Source organism: Hyperoodon ampullatus (assembly GCF_949752795.1).
Source record: "Hyperoodon ampullatus genome assembly, chromosome: X".
Taxonomy (NCBI): Eukaryota; Metazoa; Chordata; class Mammalia; order Artiodactyla; family Ziphiidae; genus Hyperoodon; species Hyperoodon ampullatus.
In genome coordinates this window covers 89,031,036-89,050,262 of record NC_136913.1, presented here as the reverse complement: position 1 = coordinate 89,050,262, position 19,227 = coordinate 89,031,036, and the positions used below count along the sequence as shown (strand labels likewise).

The following is a 19,227-nucleotide window of genomic DNA, read 5'->3' as shown; positions in this document are numbered from 1 at the left end:
CCCTAACCCCAACCCACAGGACCCCCAGCAAGCTGACCCCCCTTTAGAGAAGGCATGCATAGGGCTCAGGCTCACTATTTCCCACCCTCTTGAGGAAATGGGCCAAGTGGGCTCTGACACACCCATCCTGATTCCATGTGGAAAACCTCCCCTCGGGCTTCCCTGGTGGCGCAGTGATTGAGAGTCCGCCTGCCGATGCAGGGGACACGTGTTCATGCCCTGGTCCGGGAAGATCCCACATGCCGCGGAGCAGCTGGGCCCGTGAGCCATGGCCGCTGAGCCTGCGCGTCCGGAGCCTGTGCTCCGCAATGGGAGAGGCCGCAACAGCGAGAGGCCCGCGTACCGCAAAAAAAAAAAAAAGAAAACCTCCCCTCTTATGGAAATGGCCATGGTTGAGGTGAATTATTTCCCCTGGCTAAGGAAAAGGCAAAAGTCATGTGATCTTCTCAGGTCTAGGGTTTGGAGAGTAGGGAGGGTCACCTAGGTGGGGCGTGGGATTGTGTAAACTAATATTCCTTGGATTTATATGAGGTGGGGGAGGGGCAGAAAACCCACCATTACCACTGAATATTACATTAACTAGTCAGGGTAAATTGTATTAGTCCATCGAAGCTTACTGAGGCTTGCTTTCTTGCCCAGCATATGATCTATTCTGGAATGTTCGATGAGTAGTTCTTATTTGCATTGTTCTATGTCAATTAAATACATTTGTTAAGTAACATTTTGAAACCTTCTCCCTCTAGCTGAGTTTTTGTCTGCCATTTTGTGCATCACTCAGTGAGCTATGTTAAAATTTCCCACTGTGACTGTCCATGCTCTATTTCTGTTAGGTTTTGCTTTGCATATTTTGGCTCTATTTTAGGACATGCATACAAATTTAGAATTTTATATTAATATCTCCTTATTGCATTGAACCTGTTATCACAAAGAAATCTCCTTCTTTCTCTAGTGATGCTTTTTTCTTTAAAGTGTACCTTTTCTTTTACTAATAGGGTTATACCAGCTTTCTGTAGGTTACTGTGGAAAAGGTATACATTTTGCCATTTTTTTTATTTTCAAATTTTCTAGATGATTAAAATTTGCATGTGTCTCTTTTCAGGAGCATTTGATGGAAGGTTTCTTGTCCAGTCTGATAATAGCTGTCTTTCTATTTGGAATATTAATCTGAAATCTTTAATGTAAAAGTAGATGTAATTTGGTTTATATATACTATCTTACTGTATATTTATTTTTGTCTCTTCTAAGTTCTTTTTCCTTTCCTTTCCTTTGAAATGATTAACATTTTATAACTATTAAATTGTTACCTCAAGTGGCTAGATAAACATTCTTTTGCCATTCTTGTAGTGTTTACCCTTCAGATTACAATGTATGTTTTTGCCCTTTCAGTCTAGTGTTAGTTAATTAGTTCTTTAAAACTCCTCAGACAATTAGGGGACCTTGAGACACTTTGATTCCATATACCCTCCAAATTTATTGTCATGCATTTTCATTGTCTATATATTTAAATCCCCAGAAGAAATTACTATCATTGTGTTATATAGTCAACACTCATTTAAATTTGCCTACATATTCACAAATGTCATTAGTCTTTCTTTCCTGTATCTACGTGCCTCCACCTGGGAGGATATTTCTTCTGCCCAAAGAAGAGCCTGTAACATTTCTTTGAGTTTGAGTCTTCTGGTCACATATTTTCCGAGTTTTTGTTACATGATGATGAAATGAATGCATATTTTAGGACTGTTTGTCCTTAAAGCATACTTTTTCTCCTATTACAATAATACTGTTACACTGAGTTGATATCTTGTTACTTTTGGAAACTTCTCAAGAAAGATCTCTTCAAATACCACATCTCCACTGTTCCCTCCCCTTCTTTCCGGGACTCACATTAACCATGTGTTAGCTATGTTCACTGCATCACCTTTAATTATCTCCCCCTCGCTTTTGGTATTCTCCATGCTATGTCTCTCCAGGCTCCATTCTGGATCTTTTCATCGGCCTTCTCATTCATATCTCTAATTCTTCCGTCAGGCAGGGAGGTCACCTTTGACCCTTGAACCATCACACCAGGGTAGATTTCAGGGTAGGTTTTATTGTGCCCCTAGAGCCGAGCAGAGAAGAGAGAGTTAGAGGTGAAAAGCCACTTGTCCCAGGTCACATAACCTGAACCAAGCAGAGCAGGGACTAACATCACAGACTAAACCCTGGGTCCAGACCCTTTCCTCTGTGCTTGTTTTCTTCTTGGCTGTGAACGCTCCCCACCTCTCATTTCCTGAGAAGTGGAACCACAGTGAAGTTTCTAAGCCTTTTTTAGCACTGTGATACATTTCTCTTTAGATTATAAAGTCAGTGATATTTCTTCATTAGCCATGAGAACTTTCCCAGGAATTTTTCTGGTACTGGGCCCATTGATGTGTTGTTCTCAATTTCAGAGAACATTGATCAAGTGAACACTTTACAAAGAAAAGCAAGATGCAGGGGTATCTACCGAAGGAGACAGAGCTCTTGGTCTCAACAGGCCACATCCCAGCAGCAGCAAGATAGAGAATCACTACGAAGTGATGCTCACGTGGACATCCAAGCAAGATAGTAAGTGACGAGGCAGCATGGCTGACAAGTATCAACCAGTGAAAAACAAAACCTTATGGTTAAATATGTCATTTTTCTCTCTAACCTGGAAGAGTGAGGAATGATGGGATCAGGTTAATGGTTGAGCAATCTTTATTGTAGCTCTGCTATCATTGGGGAAAATGTAGAGAGGACTTCCCAAGACTATACGGACCACTTTCTTCTCTCCACTTCCCCACAGTGCTCCCTATGCCATTCCATCCTGTCATCGGAGAGGCAATTTTCAGGAACAAGACGAAACCCCTGTTAACAAGGAGACAGAGCAAAAGCCTCCAGAGAGAAGAATGGAGAGAAACAGGCAGGATGAGACCTTGGGGAGCTGGTTCAAGATCAGAGTGAGTGTGCTGGCTAAATGGACCTAACATGTAGAAGAAGATGACAGAGAGAGTCATGTTGGGCGCATGTAGAGATGCTGGGACTTTTCTCTCGTGGCAGTGGAGCTGGTAATCTGTCCTGTTATTACTAGGAGTTAACTTCCTAGATCATGTGAGGGCAGGTTCAGAGAAGCAATATAAAGGGAGCAGACTGACTGCAGGGAGCATGGGAGACGCTGTCTAAAACAAAGGAGGAAACTACTGCCAAGGAGATGGAGCAACTCCACACCAGAAGACGCAGTTTGGCTCAAGCTGAGTGTGGGAGGAGGTTGAGTCTCTGGGGTCCTCATCAGAGGGGCAGGCCAGGTCTGCCTTAGGTAGGATCTCTTAGAACTTTATAAAAGTAAGTACGTGTGAAAGATATGAAGTCGATTATTTCAGGAAAAGTATTTAAATGGAAAGAAAGGATATATAGGAAGTCCATGTCTGGTGTAAAAGTTAGCGATAACAGATATTGTCCTATCTTAAGAAATTACCTAAAGCCTTAAAAAATGTCCTAAAGCAAGACACAACTGCGTCTTATCTTAACCTTGGATTCCATTGTATCACTTTTCTTTCCCCAATTATTTCTTTGCCTCCTAGGTTCCTTTCGGTATTAAATATGATGAGAAGTGGCTGCTGAATTTGATTCACAAGCAATGCAGTGTCCCCTTCACCCCAGTCGAAGTAAGAGAGGACATTGAGGCCGATGAGAGGAAACGGGGTAGATGGCAGGCCCAGATGAGAAATGGCTCTGGTCTCATATTATGCTTCTCTTGTCACTCTCCCTACAGTTTCACTATGAGAAAATGGAGGCCCAGTTCTTCGTTCAGAATGCCAGCATTGCCTTCGCACTGAAGAATGCCAACGGCAAGATTTACAATGAGGCTAATGAAAGGGTGTGTGTCAAGGGCATGAGCAGGGCTAGCTGGGAGCAAGAGGGCAGGGCAGGGGCATGGTCTTGCTTGATCCCAGGGCTCAGATTTCCTGGAGCTTACCCAGCCCCTCTTGTGTTCTCAACAGATATCTATCTTTGTTGATCCCTGTGATGCACCCCACTCTGTGCTAAAGGAGCTGAGGTCAGAAAAGGTGGAGCAGATAAAGGTAATGCAGACTCAACACAACCTGTGCACTCACAGCCAGACCCACCTATTGCCCCCGATCACCACCTCAGACTCAGAGCCCCTGAACCCCATCCCTAACTCAGCAGCTGCCCGTGAAGGAACGATATGATGCCTCGCAGCAATCTCGTGACATCCAGAGAGTCCGCTCTGACCCTGGTATGGCGACAGCAGTAATTGTAGAGCAGGGGAGAGCAGAGGGGTCTAGCTGGGAAGGATACTCAGGAATGGTAACTCGGGGAGGGGTTGGTGCTGGAGCTGTACCAGCCAGGAGCCTCTCAGCCCCCGATTCCCTCCTCCTGGCTTCCTGGAGACTTGGTGTCCCGTGATACTGGAATGGCGCAAAACCCTAGAAATGGCATGGCTGCCTCCCTGCAGATCCATCCATGGAATATGCCCAAGATGAGGACCTTAGACCCAATGTTGGGGCTGGTGGTGATGGTGGGAGAGATTAGGTAGAAGAGGCAGATTGGTCTCAGGTATCCCCTGCTGGGGTCCTCACTCTAACTCTTTGCTCATCATAGCTTTTGGCCTTGAACCTGAGCGATAAGAAACCCTACCAGCTGCACGGCCTGTCCAACACTATGCCGAATGCTTCCAACACCAAGAACTTGAACCTGTCCAACACTGAGGTGAGGTGTGGTACCCAGATCCGTCTTTGAAGGGAAGGTGGGAAGGCTCATGTGATGGTGACAGAGGAAGGGAAATGGATTTGTAGGAAAAGGAAGGGACTAGGGGTGCACGGCCATCCTGGCTCTGTTTCTCTGGCCCATGTGGTTCCTCCTCATAATCACAGGTGAAGCCTGCAGGGGAGATGGACAAGGGTGAGCGGCTGGAGCCAGAAGGGATGTGTGCAGAGAGAAACCCCCTGTGCACCACCTTCCCTGATAAGTCAACCAACATAAGGTCAGATGTATCCTCTGTTACCCGCTGGCAGCCTGAGCTACTCCCGAAAGTGCCCGTTTGCAAGGGGCAGCTGACGTGGACCTCAGGGAGGACTATAGACCCTATGCTCTCCTCTCTGCATCACAAAGTGGACAGAGTTTCAACCACAAACCATATGGGCCCCCAGCCCAACATGTGCATATTTTACATTCTTACCTGCTGTGTCTGAGCCATTCTGGGGCAGGTGAAAAGCTGCAAAAGGGATGCCATTTCACATTTCCTCTGTCTTCTTCCCTGACCCCCACCACGGGAGAGCTTCTTTCCCTTCCCTTTGTTTTCTCTCTCTCCCTTGTCTCTAGGCCCATATGTCTCTGTCATCTCACCCCTCGTACCTTCACTCCCTTTCTGTCTTCATCCCCTCCATCTCCCTCCCTAAGCCCCACCTCACTCACCTCACTGCCCCAGCATGCTGGGCCACCCATGGGGGGAGTCCAGGTCTTGGTCCAGGTCTTGCAGAGTGCAGGACCCTAAGTGAGGTGGCAGAGCCTCGGGCACACACCCCTATCCCTCTTCTCCCCACAGCCTTCAGCCGGGCCCTGGAGGAAGGAAGGGAGGGGAAGGAAGCCCTGCAGCATGAGTTTGAAATGCTGGTCATGGTGGCACTGGAGAAGGGAGTCCACGCATTCTGTGGGGAGCTACCCAGGGGAAGGAGAGGAAGGGAGGGAGGGAGGGAGGCGGGGAGGGAGGCAGGGCATGCTCTCCCTCTGTGTCAGTCGATGGGAGACGTATTCAGGGCCCTGGAAGGCTGGGACACTGGGGTGTGGGTGTACTTGCTCCTATGAGGAAGAGGGTCACCTCCACAGTTTCGCTGACTTTTCTGTTTTGTCTTGATTTTGGCAGCTCCATCCTGGAATTGTTCCCCAAGTTACTAACCTTGGTAAGTGCATTCCTTGTTCACGGACTCCTCTAACTGGCACTGACAGCACCCACAAAGTACTCTGAACCCCATTAGGTCTTGCCACAGTTACAGTTTTGAAACTGACCCTTAAACGTCCTGGGCGGAGGGGGATGGTATAGCCCCTGTGGGAACGTGACAAAGGCTCTGGATCTTCTTCAGCCACGTTCTTCACAGGCTTTGGGGAACCCACGGTGATGATCCAAACTGTAGTCCTGCCCATGGAATTTCCAGGGCCCTTTCACCCCTGACCTCTGACCCTCACCCTCTCTTGGGCCCATCCTTTTCCCTGATCATCTAACACCACCTCCTGGTCTGCACTGCTGACATCCTCTTCTCTTCCCCAGGATGGCCAGGAGACATCCCCACAGGCTAAGTGTGGTATTGAAGCCTGCAAGCGCTTACCAACCTGCAAGGTGAGGACGGAGGATCAAGCCGGGTTTTACATGGTGCCTGAGAAGGGGGTGTTAGCCCTGGTCCTGAGGACTGTTTTGATTCCAGGGAAGCTACTTTGGATCTGATGAGCTCAAGAGCCAAGTCCTGCAATTCCTGAGGCAGTAAGTACCTCTGGGAAGCTGAGCAAGGGGAGGAGGGCTAGGAGAGGTGAGGCCACCTAAGCACAGGTCTGCTCAGGGGAGTTTTCAAGTCTCATTTGAGGTGCAGACCACGGAGGGAGACTGTCCTCATTGCCCCCCCTTAGGTACTACTTGATCCATGACTACGGAGACCGACAGGGTCTCGCAGGGGCTTATCACGAGGAGGCCTGCTTCTCCCTGACCATTCCCTTCCACCCCGAGGACCCAGCCCAGTGAGTATCACAGCACAGGCTCTGCTCCTGGGCCATGTGGCTCCCCAGCAGACACAGGCCAGCTCCTGCAAAGCCCCACCACCCACTGTTGCTCTTTGTCTCCTAGAAGCAGCTTGTGTGAGTATTTCAAGGACAGCAGGAATATGAAGAAGCTCAAGGACCCCCGTGAGTGTGCGATGGGAAGACTGGGTGGGAAAGGGCGGTGAAGGGGTCAGTCATCGGACCCAGGGCGTGGCAGCCCCTGACCTTCGCTCGCTTGCCCTCCCCTCACAGACCTGCGGGTTCAGCTGCTGAAGCACACAAAACGTGTCATTGTGCACACGCTCTGTGGGTTGCCCAAGACTCAGCATGACTTCAGCTCCTTCGTGGTGGACATTTGGTTCCAGATGGTGAGCGCCTGCTTCCTCCCTCGGGCGGGCCCAGGAAGCCGCTGGTGGGTAGGAGGTGGAGGTGGTGACTGGGCACCTGGGCTCTTCCCTTTCAGGAAACGATGCTCTGCTTCTCCGTCAGCGGGGAATTCCAGGAAGGTGAGTGTGTGTAGACCCCCACCGCAGATGCCCCACTGCTGCCTCCCCCTGGCCAGGCTGACTCCCAAAACCACCCAGCTTCCCTGACCCCTTCCCTCCCCTTCTGTTCCCTTCCCTTCCCTCCCCTCCCCTCCCCTCCCCTCCCCACTCCTCCCCTCCCCTCCCCTCCCCTCCCCTCCCCTCCCCTCGCCTCTCCTCCCCTCCCCTCCCCTCCCCTCCCCTCCCCACCCCTCCCCTCCCCTCCCCTCCCCTCCCCTCCCCTCCCCTCCCCTCGCCTCTCCTCCCCTCCCCTCGCCTCTCCTCCCCTCCCCTTCCCCACTGTGTTCTCCAGCCCTCAGGCTTCCCACAGACAACCCAGGTCTGAGCTGTGTCCATGTCTGTCTGCCCTACACACCCTGGGCGTTGGGGACACAGACTGTGGAGTTTGGTGCCTCTCATCCCAGATCCTTACTGTGAGAACTTGGGCCGCTATTGAACCTCTCAGTTTCCTCATTTGCACAATGTGGTAGTAGTATCCACGTCTTGGGTGGCTGTGAAGAATGCATCCCGTGAACTTGTGTAGTGGTTGTCAGGGGCCCTGTTGTCACTGGGCGCAGACTGCTTCTATAGTTGCCCTCCCCATTCCCGACACCCTGGCCCCCGTGAAGAACTGCCCTCTCTGCATGAGTGTCCAGTCACACCCTGACTGGGGACCGCCATGTGAGCGTGTACAGCACGTGCGGCTCTCAGGGGTACTGTTGTTTGTTTGCTGTTGAAGTGGAAGGAAGTTCTCAGAGCTGTGTGCGTGCCTTCACCCGGACCTTCATCGCTACCCCTGCCAGCTACTGCAGGTGAGAGCCCTGTCGTGGGTGGCAATGCCCATCCCTGCCTGGGCTCAGGGGCGTGGGAATGTGATGGCACAGACCTTAGGTTTACTCGGTATTGTGGAAAGCCAGCAGGGAGATCCCAGGAGAAGTCTAGCTTAGTGGTTAAGAAGAGTATGGGCTCTGGAATTGGCCTATGCATTCACTCCTTTCCCAACACTCACTCGCTGTGTCCTTGGTCAAGTCACATGACCTCTGTGTGACACAGTGTCTTCTTCCGAGAATGGGTATCAGACTTTCCACCCCTTGCACTGTGGTAAAAGGTAAATGTGAAATTGTCCCTGGGTTAGGGATAAACCTATAAATCGAGTGAAGGTGGTAGACAGTCTCTCCAAAGGTGCGCTCTGTGGGGAGGGGCAGAGGTACCAGTCAAGGAACCTGGGAGACAGACACAGGAGGGACGTGGAAGGAATCTGGTTGCTGAGTGCCAGTGGGAGCAGAGTCACTACTGGGGGTGTGGGTGTCCATCCATCAGTTGTCTGAGGGCCCATTTTTCCTTCAGTCTGTGCATCATGAATGACGAGCTGTTTGTGAGGGGTGCCAACCCAGTGAGACCCAGAGTGTGTTCTGCATCCCAGTGCCTACACCCACCTCCAGCTCCATGTATACCCTCTCCCAGCTGCAGCAGGACATCATGCAGGCAGCCTCCACGCCATCTGAGATGAACCTCTAGTGGTCTCAGAAGTGAGTGCTGGGTTTGCATGGGGATAGGAGGGAGCTGGGACGAGTAGTGGAGGGATTAATGGGAATTTTCAGGTAATTATTTTAAATCTATTTTTTTCTTACAAACGTTTACTTGTGAAAAAGTCCCTAATTTCATACTAATACATTTCCATGTACTATAAAATACAGGTTTCCTATCTTATATACTGTTTTGAAACTTCTTTTATTATTAGTACCAGCATAGTTTCTTCTCAGTATATGTGAAGCTACATTACTCTTTCTAAGATCAATATATTAAACAATTGAATTCCTGGAAGCCATAAGCTATTATTGATAGCCATTTACCTTTCTGCCTCTTTTTCAGCATTACATGCAGTGGCATCTGCTCATTCTGGTACATACATGTTGGTAAACTTGAAGGCTTGCTCTTGTAGCATAGATTTAGCAGTGAAGTTGTGTTGTCAAGTGTCTCCAGTTTGGTCCTAAGGGAGGTCATCTATCCTCCCCCACTACAGGTGCTTTCAGTACAATGACTAGACTATACCAGAAATAAACATTTCTTTACTCATCAAAAAGTGAATTCTGAGAATTCAGAGATAAGACGAAATAGACCTCTAGGGTTTCAGGAAGGTGAAGGTGGACAGAAGTCAGGTGCCCTGGTGTTGACACTCATGGCTGCTGGCTCTGCTGTCATCCCAATTCTTTCTCTTTACTTTCTTCAGTCCAAGGGCAAAATTCCAGATGAGACCCTCATCCACTGACATGGGATCTTGAGAAGAAAACTCTGCAAATGAGCCTTTAGATGTCATTTTCATCCTCATCATATTTGTTACCTCTCTTCTCTTAACTGAAGCCATATCCATGACTAAGCTTGCAGTCCAGCTAATCAGGAAGCCAAAGTTTACCGTGTAGGCCTACCCGTTGTTCTATATTTTTCCCACGCATGATCCTCGTTTATCTTTATATTAAAGAGTAACATTGCACATTATATGTTGTGTGTCTTGGATTGCTTTTCCCCTGACCCAACCATGAGTTAGTGGGGCCAGGACCAAAAGGTCCCATCTCCTACATCATCCTTGGCAGTCTCTAGCATTTATATCTGACCTACACAGTGCTTGAAAATTATACAGTAACGACTCCATTCCTGGACTACCCTAAAATCCAAGCTTTGCCACCTGATATAACCTTCTCTCCACCACTTCAGTACTCACAAGTGGTGACCGTTCTGATGTTCACTTCTATAAACAAATACAATGGATTTAGCAAGTAAAGTACCATATTTACTCCAATAATTATGGGTTTCTTAATCATTTAATAGGTCTAAAACTTTGTTAACATTTTTATTAGGTCCTTAGGCTCTGTACCTAAGACTGTTTTCCCCACAAATCCTGTGTTGTTTTTTTAACTTTTTAAATTTGAAATAATTATTGATTTACCAAAAGTTGCCGAAAAATGTGTAGAGAGATCATGTATACCCATCACTCACCTTCTCCTAATGATAACACCTTGTATTACTTTAGTACAGTATTGAAACTAAGAAATGGACATTCGTACAATCCACTGAGCTTACCACAATTTCGCCATTTTACATGCACTCATTTGTGTGTTAGAACACTTGTGTATAGTACTTATATATAAAATTCCATGCACTTTTACCAGCTGTGTAGGTGTTCTAAACATCACCACAAACAAGATAAAAAACTGTTTCATCACCACACGTTTCCCTCATGTTAGCCTTTATAGTCACACCCACTTTCTTCCTGATCCCACATCCCTAAACTCTGTCAAACACTATTATAATTTCCTAAATGTCATAGAAATGGAATCGTTTAGTACATTACCTATAGCAATGGATTTCTTTCACTCAGCATAACTCTCCTGAGATCCATCCAAGTTGTAAAGTGTGTCTATCATCTGTTCCTTTTTATTGCTGAATAGGATTCCATGGTGTGAATGTACCACAGTTTGTTTAGCCATTCCCCCATTGAAAGACATCGGGGCTATTTCCACTTTTTAACTATTGTGAGTAAAACTGTGATGAACTTCATGTAAAGGTTTTTGTGTAAACAAATTTTCATTTCTCTGGGTAAATTGCCCAGAGTTCAACTGCTGTATTGTATGGTAATTGCATGTTTCGTTTGGAAAAACCTGCCAAATTGTTTTCCAGACAGCCTATACCATTTTGCATTCCCTTTGGCAATGTATGAGTGACTCAGTTTATCCAGTGTCACCTACATTTGGTTTTGTCACTGTTATTTTCAGCCATTCTGATAGGTGGGTTTAACATTTCATTGTGCTTTTAATTTGCATTTGCATGATGGCTAAAGATGTTGAATAGCTTTTCCTAAGCCTATTTGCCCTCTGTTCATGTCTTTCGTCCATTTTATAATTGGATTAAGAGGCAAGAAGTTACCTCTAGAGAGCTGCCCTGGCTCTGGCTAACAGGCAGAGTAAGAGAATGTGAGGCCCCTCGAGACTCACTTTTCTTGACAGGGAGGGCAGAAGTGGGGCTGAAGCTATTAAATGTTCCTCAAATTAGGACTGAACTTGGATATGGAACAGGATTAAAAGATGGGTGCATCTCTGGGTCCATCTGTGGAGATCTGGATAGGGCAGAAAAAGAAGGGATATGGGGGAGAGGAAGAACAGTGGAAGGAGGGAGATATGGGGGATGCCTTCTAAATGATGCTAGATTCATCACTCTCAGACTGCTCAATAGAGTGCACAAAACTATTCTCCTAGACATGTGGTTTTCAACTCTGGATATGCATTAGGATCCCCTCTAATGCTCAGATTCAACCAACTGAATCAGAGCCTCTAGGGATAAGCCCAGTCATCAGTATCTTCAAGGTTCACCTCAGTTGATTCTAATGAGCTGTCAAAATTGAAAACCTTATCTGATGGTGTATTAGTTTGCTATGGCTGCCATAACAAGATACCACATGCTGAGTAGCTTAAACAACAGAAATTTATTTCTCACAGTTTTAAAGGTTGAAAGTCCAAGATCCAGCTGTCCACAGGTTTGGTTTCTTCCGAGGCCTCTCTCCTTGGCTTGCAAATGGTCTCCTTCTTACTCCTTCTTCACATGGTTGTCCCTCTGTGCATACACACCCTGGTATCTCTTTATGTGTCCTAAATTCCTCTTATAAGGAAACCAATCATATTGGATTAGTGTCTACCCCAATGGCCTCATTTTAATTTAATCACCTCTTTAAAGGCCCTATCTTCAAACACAGTCACATTCTGAGGTACTGGGGGTTAAAACTTCAACATATGAATTTGGGTAGGACACAGTTCAGTCCACAACAGATGGTATGAGAAATACCTTGGTCTGAGAAATTCATCTCCCTTTTAGCTACCTTCTTGGAACTACTATACAACACTTCTGCCATCACCTCATTAGGTAGAAGTTGGTCATGTGACCATTCTTGCCTGCAAAGGGGGCTATAAATGTGGTCTTTTACTGGAAACATTACTGTACCAAATAAATGTGGGATTCTTTTATTAAGAAAGAAGGAGAATTGGTATAGAACATATGCTACACTTTCATAACCAAGGCAGCTAGAAGCACTACCTCAATTATCATGTCCTTTCTACCCAGTTTTCCAACCACAGTTTTCATGGGTTCAAACAAAACTGCTGCTTCAGAGATACCAGAGCTCACTCTCCCATCCTCCCAAATCCCATGTCCCAGACTATGCCTGAGTCCTCACAACTTAGCGTGCTTAATCTACGTCATTCATTCACTCATTCATTCATTCAACAAATATTTATTGGTTACCAATGATATGTGAGGCACTGTGATAGGCACTGGAGATAAACCAGAGAACCTGAGAGACAGGGTCATGGTTCTCATGGAGCTCCCATTCTACAGGGGTTGATACACTCAAGATTTAAAAGCCATTAAGAAAATAATATGGGAAAATGTGACAGAGAATGACTAGGGTGGGGAAGGCAAGGAAGGATTTTCTAAAGGCGTAACTTAGATTTAATATTCAAATAACAAGAAGTACACAGTCAGCAGTGGGAAGATATAGGAGCTGAGCCCTCGAGGCAGAGGGAAGAGCAAGACGAAAGGCCCTAAGATATGGGCAAGCTTGGCAGTTTTAGGGAACAGCTTGTGTGCCAGTGTATATTGGGAGGACAGCGTTAGAAAATGAGGTGAGAATGGTAGGAGGGGCCCAATAACAGAAGGTCCTGTGGGCCATGGTAAGGACTCTGGGTTTTGATCTTATTATGATGGAGCCATTGGGTGCTTTCTGAAAGGAAGGGAAATTATTCTTATAATCTAATTTATTAAAGCTCATTCTAAATGTTCCTTGGAGGACAGACTGAAATAGAGCAACTGTAAGATCAAGACACAAGATTAGGAGGCTACGACACACATGACAGTGAGAGGTTACAGTCTCGTAGACCACAGTCGTAGCAATGGAAGGGGTGAGATGGGGTTTGAAATGACATGTATCTTGGAAGTACTGAACTTGTTGATGAAGTCCACGTTTGTGGTAAGGGATAGAGAGGAAGTAACTGTGTCTCTTGGAATGTGGATTTTGGCAGCTTGGTTAGGGCGATTTTCTTGCATGGGGAAATGAACGGAGGACCAGCTTTGGTGCAATGCCAGGAAACTGACAGTTCTGTTTTGACCATGTCGTTTGTGGAGCCTATGAAAAATCTGGGTGGGGAGCATGTGGTTGGATGTATAAGTCAGGAGATCCTGAGAATATTCTTGGCTGTGCAAAAAAAAAAGCAAAACCCAAAACAAAACAAAAAAAACAAGCATGCAAGCAAACAAACGAAAAACCCAACTGTACAGTTCAATCTGAAAATACAGGTTGATTCCACATATGAGCATGATGCAGGTCTAGATTCTGGGAGGGATACAACAACATATAAAAAACCAACTTCACTGAGATATAATTTACGTTCAACATAATGCATCCATCTTCTTTTTTTCCTTTTGGCTGTGCTGCGCAGCTTGCAGGATCTTAGTTCCCAAACCAGGAATCGAACCTGGGCCCCGTGCAGTGAGAGTGCCGAGTCCTAACCACTGGACTTAGCTATAAGGCTAAGGGTCTGGCCTGCCAGGGGCTACTAACTGTCACAGAAGGAAGATATATGTCTGGAATATAACTATCATTCACCCACTTATTCATTCATTCATGCCCCTAGTGCATGTCAAGCTCTGTGCTAAGAAGGGAAGATAGGACCATGAAACATTTCAGACAATGTCTCTGTCTTCCTGAAGATTAGGAGTCAAAATAGAGAACTGCAAGTGGCTCTGGTTGCTAAATAGTAAGGGAGGTATTTGGTGAGATAATTGGGCCCCCAAAAGGTCTAACCCCAGTGCACAGACGCAACTCTTCCCCTTCTGCATGTCTCATAGACAATGCTGTGGCATGACCTAGAATATAGAGCTGTTAGCATACAATGGGCCTGAACATTCTGTGCATAAATGGCTGAGGAAACAGCTTTCCAAACCTTCCACCCAGCAAACAGCCCTGATTATATGCAGAAGTAGATCTCAATTTCATTTAATTCTCACAGTTGGAGTAGTATGACTAATTATTTTGTCTCCGTATCTAATGAAGAAGTTGAGGTTAAGAAGGGTCATGTATCTTGGAAGAAAATAGCAGATCTATTGATAATAGGAAAGTGTTAGATTTTAAGCTGTGAGCTCTTAACTAGTGTGGAATGCTAGTTCCCATCCTTTAGGTCCAGGATGAGGTAGTAGCAATGCAAGTTTCTTAGTCAAATGCCTGGGATTCATTGGCCGTTAGAGAATTTTAGGAACTGGAGAAGCTATAGGAAAATGAAAGCCTAACATACCATCCTCCTGCCTGCTCCAGATCATTGCTCCTGCCTCTGCTCTCTTGTTTTCTATGATAACGTCATCTTAACATTAGGTTTTGTTATTGACTGAACTGTGTTCTCCCAAACTTCATATCCTGAAGCCCTAATTACCAGTGCCTCAGAACGTGACTGGATTTGGAGATAGGGACTGTAAAAGGTGATTAAGTTAATTTAAGGCTGTTAGGGGATACCTTAATCCCATCTGACTGGTGTGCTTATAAGAAGAGGAGTTTAGGACACACAGAGAGACAGCAGAAGTGTGTATACACAGAGGGACAACCATGTGAAAAAGAAGCAAGAAGATGGCCATCCTCAAGCCAAGGAGAGAGGCCTTAGAAGAAATCACCCCTGCTCACACCTTGATCTTGTACTTCCAGCTTCCAGAGCTGTGAGAAACAAATTCCTGTTGTTAAGCCACTTAGTCTGTGGTATGTTTGTTGTGGCAGTCTGAGCAGTCTAATACAGGCATTATGAACGTGTTTCAGTAGGTCATGAAGCAGGTAGAGTAGACTGTCAGAAAGGATGAAAATAAAGTGATGGTAAAAAATACCAATGGGGCTTCCCTGGTGGCGCAGTGGTTGACAGTCCGCCTGCCAATGCAGGGGACACAGGTTCGTGCCCTGGTCCGGGAAGATCCCACATGCCGCGGAGTGGCTTGGCCCGTGAGCCATGGCTGCTGAGCCTGCACCTCCGGAGCCTGTGCTCCACAACAGGAGAGGCCCGAACAGCGAGAGGCCTGCGTACTGCAAAAAAAAAAAAAAAAAAAACAAAAAAAAAAAAAAAAAAAACCCCAAAGATCAGTAAAACTGAAAGAGACGTGGTTAATTTGTATTACTATCAGACAAAATAGACATCAAGCAATTACATCAAAGAAGGCTACTATCAAACCATAAAAAAGAATGTATTAAAAAGATTACAGATTCTGAACTTGCATTCACCTGATAACATATCTTCAAAAACATATATAGCAGTAATTAACAAAGTTACAAGTAACAGAAAGTAAAATCCACTTTTATGTATACCATAAGGAAATAAACTAGCTTATATAACTGAGAGCCCAGAGGTAGAGGAGACTTTAGGTTAGTTGATCCAGTGGCTCAAAGATATAAAGACTCAGGCCCAATCTTGAACCAATGACTATGGCTAGGGACATAGGATTATTGCGTGAGATCTAGAATAACTCTGGTCTCACCCTTGGAACTAGCAGTCAAATTTCCCCCAAACATGTGACTGTATGAGGGAGGAAATGCACTAATGAAAGTTTGAGACCAGTTAGGACGATGGGGAATGTATATTGCATAGGTAAACAAAAATATCACCTTCAGGTACCATTTGAAAGCACAATGATCAATATGAGCATAATACCCACAGTACTCAAGCTCAAATGGTTTTCAACTACTATGTCTTTCCAGGTAACAAATACTTCTATTCAGGAAATACCTACATTGAATTAGTGAATGGGTAGTTACAAAGCACTAGAGCTCTCACCCCTGCAGTAAGTTTAGGAAGAACCACAAAGGCATCCATGGTAGCATACTTAAATCTCATTTTCTTTCTCAAATTTTTGGCAAAGCTTTTTCTTTACTATCGTACTTTGATATTATTGTGTCAGGATAGTTTGGCTAGAAGGGAATGGATTCTTCATAGTTACAATTTTATCAAGTATTACCATTCTGTAAACATACAACACAGAGTTCATAAAGATATGAAAGATGAGAAACAAGAAAATTTTCAACATTTATGATCAGCAACAATTTTCTTTAAAGAGCACCATTAAATTTCAATATGGAATATCTTTAAAAGCTTCAAGCTGGGCTTCCCTGGTGGCGCAGGGGTTGATAGTCCGCCTGCCAGTGCAGGGGCACGGGATCGTGCCCCGGTCCAGGAAGATCCCACATGCCGCGGAGCGGCTGGCCCGTGAGCCATGGTCGCTGAGCCTGCGTGTCCAGAGCCTATGCTCCACAACGGGAGAGGCCACAACAGTGAGAGGCCCGCATACCGCAAAAAAAAAGCTTCAAGCTTTTAGAAGAAATTCAGTCTTATAAAAAGGTAATAAAATTAAAGAACATCTTCTGTTAATGTACATATTTGTAAATATGTAAAAAGGAACATTGCTCTGGGAACACTAGCCCAAGAACCACCACAGCCCTGCCGCCTGGCATACCAGGACCCAGCCCATACACCAACAGGCTGGCACAAGCTCTGAGACACATTGGGCCCCTCAACCAGCTGCTCCTGGATCTGGCCCCACTCACCAGTGGGATGACGCCAGCTTTGGGACACACCAGACCCCATACTCAGCCATGTCAGGAACTGGCCCCACACACCAGCAAACTGACACTAGTTTCAGGACTCCAAGGACCTGCAGCCAGAGACCCAGGAACCTGGCTGTGCCCACCAGCGAGACAGCACTAGCTCCAGGACTCACTGGGCCACAGCCCCACCCACCAGCAGGCCAACACCAGTTCCAAGACACCTTGGACCCCTCAGCCAGCTGCCGTAGGATCCAGCCCCACTCAACAGTGGGCCAACACAAGCTCTTGGACACCCGCAAACCCGGCAGCCAGACATGTGAAACTGGCCCTGCCCACCAGCAGGCTTGACACTAGATACAGGACGTCTAGCCCCACCACCACGCACTGCAGAGCCTAGCACCACCCACCAGCGGGCCAGCGCTAATCCCGGGATGTCCTGGGGCACTGCAGCCAGCAGCCTCATGACCCAGCCTCACTCGCCAGTGGCCACCAGCCTCTGCACAGGCAGGGCCTGGCAGGGCCTGGCAACCCACTGGACCAGGGGCCAGCCACACCTACCACACCACCCACAGTAGTGTGCCAGTCACAACAGAAGAACACACGCAGCCCTAACAGGGGGCACCCTTAGAGCATATAGCTCTGGTGACCAGAGGGGAGAGCTCGGCTGGGACACACAGGACGTCTCCTACAGAAAGCCACTTCTCTACGGTTGGGAAATATAGCCAACCTACCAGACACAGTGAAATAAAATAGAAAATTGGATAAAATGAGGCAACAGAGGAATCTATTCCAAACAAAGGAACACAATAAAACCCCAGAAGAAGAACAAAGTGAAGTGCAGATAGGAGATCTACCTGATAAAGAGTTCAGGGTAATGATCATAAAGTTGTTCAAAGAACTCAGGAGAAGATTGGATGAACAGAGTGAGAAGTTTTTAACAAAGATTTCGAAAATATGAGGAAAACCACACAGAGAAGAACACTATCGGAAATGAAAAATACACTACATGGAATCAACAGTAAATGAAATGCTGCAGAGGAATGGATGAGCAAGCTGGAAGATGGAGTAGTAGAAATAACTGAAGCAGAATAGAAAAAAGAAAAAAGAGAAAAAGAAATAGGGCTGTTTAAGAGACTTCTGGGACAACAGCAAGTGTACTAACATTTGCATTATAGGGGTCTGAGAAGGAGAAGAGAAAGAGAAAGAGAAAGGGGCAGAGAACATATGTGAAGACACGATAGCTGAAAACATCCCTAACCTGGGAAAGGAAAGAGATATCCAGGTTTAGTAAGCACAGAGAGTCCCAAACAGGGTCAAGCCAAAGGAGACCACACCAAGACACACTGGAGTTAGAATGGCAAAAATTAAAGATAAAGAGAGAATATTAAAAGCAGCAAGGGAAAAGCAACAAATAACATACAAGGGAACTCCCATAAGGCTATCAGAGCAACTGGAATGAATCCAACTGGATCATGGTGTATGATCCTATTTAATGTAGTGTTGGATTCGGTTTGCTAATATGTGGTTGAGGATTTTTGCATCTATATTCTTCACAGATATTGGCCTGTAATTATCTTTTTGATAGTGTTTTTGCCTGCTTTTGGTAGCAAAGTGATGGTGGCTTCATAGAATGAATTTGGGACTGTTCCCTCCTCTTCAACCTTTTGGGAGAGTTTGAGAAGTATAGGTATAATTTCTATGTATGTTTGGTACAATTCACTGGTGAAGCTGTCTGGTACTGGACTTTTGTTTGCAGGGAGTTTTTGTTTTGTTTTAATTACAGATTCTATTTCACTTCTCGTGATTGGTCTGTTCAAATTATCTGTTTCTTCTTGACTCAAATTTGGCAGGCTGTATATTTCTAGAAACTTGTCCATTTCTTCTTGGTTGTCTAATTTGCTGGCACACGACTGTTCATAGTATTCTCTTATGTGTTTTGGTTTTTGTGAGTTTATTTTATTTTTTTGTATTTTTGTGGTATTAGTTGTTGCTTCTGTTTCATTTCTTATTTTGTTTATTTGGGCCCTTTATCTTTCTTTCTTGGTGAGCCTGGCTAGAAGTTTGTCGATTTTGTTTGTCTTTTCAAAAATCTAGCCCTTGGTTTTATTGATCTTTTCTATTTTTACCTCTATTTTAATTATTTCCCTCTGATCTTTCCCAAAGAACTGACTTTGAGAATTTTTTCGTTCTTTTTTTTTGAATTCTTTTTCTATTTTTGTTTATTTGAGATTTTTCTTGTTCCTTGAGGAAGGCCTGAATCACTTTGTACTTCCCTCTGAGAATAGCTTTTGCTGCATCACATAGATTTTGGAAGGTTGTGTT

General features: G+C 45.7%; 1 protein-coding gene across 1 annotated transcript in view; it reads left to right on the top strand.

The window, feature by feature from the left end:
* Positions 1–17,253, top strand: part of LOC307069758 (nuclear RNA export factor 3-like) — a gene marked incomplete at both ends in the record, with an annotated part of 42,721 nt that extends 25,468 nt beyond the window's left edge. The window contains 17 exons of the mRNA XM_079728083.1: positions 2,430–2,586; positions 2,807–2,960; positions 3,582–3,665; positions 3,773–3,877; positions 4,002–4,082; positions 4,624–4,731; positions 4,896–5,005; positions 5,885–5,921; positions 6,287–6,355; positions 6,441–6,496; positions 6,640–6,747; positions 6,854–6,912; positions 7,021–7,136; positions 7,232–7,274; positions 7,942–8,104; positions 8,428–8,567; positions 16,880–17,253. Coding sequence (XP_079584209.1) covers positions 2,430–2,586; positions 2,807–2,960; positions 3,582–3,665; positions 3,773–3,877; positions 4,002–4,082; positions 4,624–4,731; positions 4,896–5,005; positions 5,885–5,921; positions 6,287–6,355; positions 6,441–6,496; positions 6,640–6,747; positions 6,854–6,912; positions 7,021–7,136; positions 7,232–7,274; positions 7,942–8,104; positions 8,428–8,567; positions 16,880–17,253 — 1,964 coding nt within the window. The remainder of the gene's footprint in view (positions 1–2,429; positions 2,587–2,806; positions 2,961–3,581; positions 3,666–3,772; positions 3,878–4,001; positions 4,083–4,623; positions 4,732–4,895; positions 5,006–5,884; positions 5,922–6,286; positions 6,356–6,440; positions 6,497–6,639; positions 6,748–6,853; positions 6,913–7,020; positions 7,137–7,231; positions 7,275–7,941; positions 8,105–8,427; positions 8,568–16,879) is intronic.
* Positions 17,254–19,227: the final 1,974 nt, after the last annotated feature.